The following is a 6000-nucleotide window of genomic DNA, read 5'->3' as shown; positions in this document are numbered from 1 at the left end:
AGCAGCACGAGCCAAAAGGAGAAACGAAAAGCGCAAAGTTAAAACGGGGGAAAGAAGGAGCCGAGGGAGGACGTGACGGCGGGCGGTGCCGTGCCGAGGGTGGGGGCCCGACGCCGCGCGGGCGCGCCAGAGGGTGAGGGCCCGACACAAGGGTGAGGGGCCGACACCGCGGCGCCCGAGGGTGAGGGGCCCGACACCGCGGCGCCGATCGTCGAGGGCCCGACACAAGGGTGAGGGCCCGACACCGACGGGCGCCGAGGGTGAGGGGCCCCGACACCGCGGCGCCGAGGGTGAGGGGCCCGACACCGCCGCCAGGGAGGAAGCGAAGGGGGGAGAGTTCAGGTTTAAGTTGAGGGAAAAAGAACCAAAAGCTCCCGGGATGGAGAGACACCCTGAGTGGAAGAGAGGGGCCGAGCGACCTGCCACAAAGAAGAGAAAGGAGACGCAAACAGAGGCGAGAGAAGGAGGAGGAGGAGGAGGAGAGAGGAGGAGGAAAAGGCCAAGGAGGAGAAGTCACATGAAAAGGGGAAAGTAAACAAACAGACAGTACATACATAAGAACCTTCAACCTACCTTCACACATTTGCTGCTTATATCTGTACACTCCACTAGTTTTCTGTTAAGCATACGGATTTCGTAGGACTGACCTACATTTTAAAACATTAAAACAAACCTGATTAAAATTGAAAAATGGGGAAAAAAAATCAGTCAATCAGAAAAGAGGGGCAGTGGGGGGAAGGAATCGAGGCAAATCAAATTAAAAATCTTTTTTTTTCTTTTTTTCTTTTTACGAAATAGTTCAAATGTCTGGGCCAGTTCCTAAAAAGCCTGCACTGTATACAGCTCCAACCCAGCTAATAATTAAGGGTATGTAACAAACAGCAAAGTAGCAGACTTACAGCCCCTTGTGTGGAATCCAGACACCGATGGCAATTAAATCATATTTTTTAACAAATGCCAACAGCACCACCCTGGGAATCTCATTTTCGGGTGCCACCGTAGTTACTCATCAAATCAGCCTTTTTAACTGGATTTATCAGGTCGAATTGGCTTTTAGATCCAGTGTCGGGCAGATTTACCAGCGCTGACCTAACCTCTGTAGTCTCAGCTTTTAGGGGCGACAATGGAATTCAAATGTAACGACGACAAAACCATCAAGCAGTGAAAACATGAACATGAGGTCACACTTTAAACAATACGGACATGAATAACAAAAGTAGAGGAAACACCCGCAACCCCGTGGTTTCGATCCAGTCCGGTCGTTCGGAATTAGGTGGAAAGCAGAATGTTACGGGAGAGTGAGGGAACGAGAGGGATGTATAGAGGAGGGAACAATGAGATGAGAAAATGGGTTTGGGGCTTTTGGAGTTTGATTAAAGTTCATGGAAGAGAAACGAACGAACTAAACAGCACGAACGGAGTTATTCCTCCTCGTGAATAATGCGCATGGCTCGCCTTGAGCCGCTTTGCACTGAATCCGACAAACGACAACAAGCCGCAAATCTGCTCATTTCTGCGAACAATCGGATTCTACAGATGATAAGCCCCGCCCCCCTGTGATAAGCCCCTCCCCCGCGCAGTAAGCCCCGCCTCTCTGCGATGAGCTACTTTTTTTTTTCGCATCCGATCGAGGCTCCGGGACACATTTACGTTTTTTAACTCCGGAGACAAATTTTGGATCCGACGCTGCGACCGGAAGTGAATGATTGGAATTGGGCTTAAAACTAAATAAATAAGTCACGTATACAAAATAATGACCCGGACATATTATTTATACTAATGAATAGCGTCGATTTCATTTTTTCGCACTTTGCAAAAACAATGCAAAGGAAGTTTTATCTCATTCATGGAAAAGGGTGAATGTCCAGCAGAGTAAACTACTGTGCTACAGGAAAAAAAACAGAACCTTATATGCCGGTCGTTTTCGGATTCAGTGTAAAGCCGGCTTTACTTCAAAGTAAATACTGATTTAAAATAATTTGCTGAGGACCGATGGTGATCGCTCCAAGCCTGAAACGAGAATCGTATAATATTTACCTATTTTTATTAATTGCTTTTTGCTCGTTTACTTTGCCTTTATTGTTACTGTTTGAATGTAAAGCACTAGGCTGCATATCGCGTGTGACGGGTGCTCTACAAAAAAAGGTTATTATGATTATGATTAGGATTATTATGATTATTAATAATATGAAAAACCTTTTTTCCAAACCGCCTCATCTCTTAACATTTGGGCGGGGCACAGGGCTTTAAAACGCCCGTTAGTAGGATCTAACCAACTGAGGCTACACTGGATGAGAAGGAGCTCTGGTGCGTTCAGAGACCACAGCGGGGGGGCGGGTGCAGGGGGCGGGGGGCGGGGGGGCTACCTTGGTTAAGGTACGTCAGCGTCTCGTCCTGCTGCTTCACCGCCGGCGAGGTGGCGGCGCAGAGGACGTACTGGAAGGGAGCGCACCGGGCGTCCGCCTCCGCCATGTGCCGAGCTTCATGCTTCAGGAAGGGCGCCAGGGCCTCCCTGCGGGGGGCAGAGAGGGGGGGGAGTCCGGGGGGTCAGGGGGAGTCAGGGGCAGTCAGGGGGAGTCAGGGGGAGTGAGGGGCAGTCAGGGGGAGTGAGGGGCAGTCAGGGGGAGTCAGGGGGAGTCAGGGGCAGTCAGGGGGAGTCAGGGGGAGTCGGGGGCAGTCGGGGGCAGTCAGGGGGAGTGAGGGGCAGTCAGGGGGAGTGAGGGGCAGTCAGGGGGAGTCAGGGGGAGTCAGGGGGAGTCAGGGGGAGAGGAGCTGTGTGTTGAACTCTATCTAATCACTGTTTTTATTATTTTTTTCTGAGCGGCAAGGGAGCAAAGGTGTTTGTTACGTGGGGTCGGTGGCTGACAGTAAATTGTAAGTAAATATTTACTCAGACTGACAACACTGATACTTGAAGAGAGGAGGGAGGGAAGGAGGGAGGGAGGGAGGGAGGGGGGGGAAGGAGGGAGGGAGGGAGGGAGGGAGGGGGAGTTGAGATAATGAGTGGGAATTTGTTTGTTTTGTTGTTTTTTTTTTGTTTGTTTTTTCCAATGCTTGTATAAAATACAAATGCAATCTGAAAAAAGTCTGTTTTTTTAGTTAAAGTATCTGTCTATAATTATTACTGATTGACCTTTTCAGACATTTAAGAAACAATAGAAAGAAAACACAAGAAGAAAAGAAAAAGTGAAAAACTAAAAAACTAAACAAATAAAGGAAAACAATATTATTATCATTGTTATTATTAATTATTATTATTATTATTATTATTATTATTATTATTAATAATAATAATAACAATAATAATAAAATACTTTCAAGTGACAAGTTGTAGTGGTACTAATTATTACTGAAATATTGTTTGTTTTTTTAAGCCCACAAAAAGAGAAAAGAGGAGAAAAACTAAAAACCAGCATTAAATGAGACAGTTCTTACCGAATGTATGTTGCAGACTGCTGGAAGGACTCAGGCTGCGAGTGGCAGAACAGCATTTTCTCCAGAGCGACACTGCTCCAGGATCCCAGAGGGCGAAAGGCGGAGGGGGCGGAGGAGGTACAGAAGGTGGCTGCAGGTTTTCAGTTCTATGGCCCAAAAACCCGCCCTGGGACGGCTCTTATACTGGATACCTCCAGTGACGTCAGCCATACCTTGGTTGACCTTTGAGAGAGACCTCAGGGGTTGCCAGATGGAGCAATAAAGCTGCATTTCAGGTTCACCACTTGTTGACACTGAGGCCAGACTGTTTCGTGAAAAGATATCTGTATTTTGTGGTTTCAACAAAAACATACAATGGGCAAAATCAATAGTCAAAATAAATGAAAAAAAGACACATTAATAATGATTTCAGTTATAAAATAATCACATATATTATAATGATATACTTTTTATATAATAATTATAGGATATATAATAATGATGTCAACCATAATAATAAATAATACATTATGTTTTCAAGTCTATTTATGTATCTTTGGTTATTACGAGATGTCTGAGACGTCCCCGGTTCTAACGAGACCTCAACCAAGTGGGTTGGTTCAGGGTTTGTCGTGTTCCAGACACGGACCTCTAATAAATTGTAAATGATTATGTTTTGAAGTCTCTTTTTAAGTCTAATCTATTCATGTTTTTTGGTAAAAACACAAAAAAGGGGTTGTGTTGTGGGTGGTGTTAATAGCCCGCATAAAAACATAGAAAATGTAAAAAATCTGACTATAAATGTCAAGCTAAATCAAATACATACGTTACATACAGTATATACAAATTGAGCTAACACTGATATTAAATATCTAATAATTATGATAACAATAATAAAACATAAATCATTGTAAATTACTATGTTTTTGGGTGTATTTACATAGAATAGACCCGACAGCAGCAATGAACAATTGCCGTAAAGCGCCGTCTATTGATTAAGAAGCCTGAGAAGCGGAACGTCCCGGGGTAATGTTTAAACACCCGAAACACCGTGGACACAACATTCCCATGATGCCGCTGGATCACCGCGGAGCAGCAAAACACAGCCTAAAACTCCAGTATCACACACACATTTCAGATGGAAATGTTCAGCGGTCAGGAATAAGTTGCCCGTTGGTTTCATGGATTGAATATTTTCATGTTTAATTTATACTTATATTTAAGTAACTGGTCAAAAAGTATTAGGTACTAGTACTTATTAATTTGATACAAGTAACTATTCCAAATGTTACCAGTAACTATTGTAATGTTTCTCGTAACAATTTGGGCAATTTTGTTACTGAATCCAATGTGGCTCCATGTTTGAAATTCAAATACTTGCCTCCAACTGGAATCTATTCTCATTGTTACTCTAGTCTCTATTTCAGTTTTACTAGAGTCTAGTGGTTGAGTATTAGTGCTTACTCATCAGGGACTAGTGCCTTTTCCCGTTGTTACTCTTACAAATTTTTCTTTTTGCCGTTAACATTTGAAATGAAACCATCAACAAGCTGTCTGTCTCGTCATTTCTCATCGCGGGTGAAGAATGCATCGTTAGTAGTAACAGCAAGAAAAGGAGCTGGTCATTCCAAGTTACTAAAAACTGTTGGAATCACTAGTAAAATAGAAGCACTCGTCATTTTTAAAAAGTGACTTGTTTCTCCTGTGCATGACATGTTTAAGGACACAGGGGTTGGGGGTGGGACGGGGGACGTGTTTTTTCTCTTGTGTTTTGTTTTTTATATTTACAACAACTTGTACAAGTTTACATTGAGCAATGTCCGTCGTGTACTCTACGCATACTTAGAAACAGCAGCGCTGCCCCCTTTGGGAATGTCTGTAAAATACGAGGCTTCTTCTCAATAAGAACATGATAAAATAAAAACACTCATTCCGTTGTCGGTTATTTCATAATCCACCTTTTCTCTTCCACGGCACTTTTTACAATGAGATAATCCTAAAGCACTCTCCTGTCAATCACGAAAAACGTCACAAACACAAAGCTGTGCTTATTGTTATTATTATTGTTATTGTAATTATTATTATTGTTATTATTCCTGTTATTACTATTATTGTTATTATTATTATTATTGCTATTTCTATTATTGTTAATATTATTATTGTTATTATTATTATTATGGTCGACTCATGGTTGGTGGCGCAAGACTCGCAAATTATTTGTCTGTTGCAAATGGACCTTTTAAATGGCTCGGGAGTCACTGCGGCAAAACAGTGGATCTTCGAATGCAAAGACCACGGCAAAAATGGATGAAGCACTTTCCATCGTCCATATCGAGTGTGACTGATTCACACCGAGCATTCCACCGAAATAAATCATTGCGACGGAATTGAATGATTCTTTTTCGAACGACTCTTTTTTACCGAGTGACTCGTCAAGGACCGAAACTCCCCCCCCCCCCCAAAAAAAGAGTCAAACCTTTCATCGCCACTCGTAGTCCTCACTTTCAGAGTGAAACTCGTTCTGATGAACACAGAGCGGCTGTTCCGTCTGGTACTTGCAGTTTTGACCTTGCAACACAAGCTCTA

At 43.3% G+C, this 6000-nt stretch overlaps 1 protein-coding gene across 1 annotated transcript in view; it reads right to left on the bottom strand.

Moving 5' to 3' along the window:
• Window positions 1-3491, bottom strand: part of tfcp2l1 (transcription factor CP2-like 1) — a gene marked incomplete at both ends in the record, with an annotated part of 14367 nt that extends 10876 nt beyond the window's left edge. Inside the window, 3 exons of the mRNA XM_080018705.1 lie at window positions 574-647; window positions 2367-2512; window positions 3436-3491. Coding sequence (XP_079874831.1) covers window positions 574-647; window positions 2367-2512; window positions 3436-3491 — 276 coding nt within the window. The remainder of the gene's footprint in view (window positions 1-573; window positions 648-2366; window positions 2513-3435) is intronic.
• Between the last annotated feature and the right edge of the window lie 2509 nt (window positions 3492-6000).

This window comes from Zeus faber, assembly GCF_960531495.2.
Source record: "Zeus faber genome assembly, chromosome: 18".
NCBI classification, from domain to species: domain Eukaryota; kingdom Metazoa; phylum Chordata; class Actinopteri; order Zeiformes; family Zeidae; genus Zeus; species Zeus faber.
This window is presented reverse-complemented; position numbering and strand designations above follow the sequence as displayed.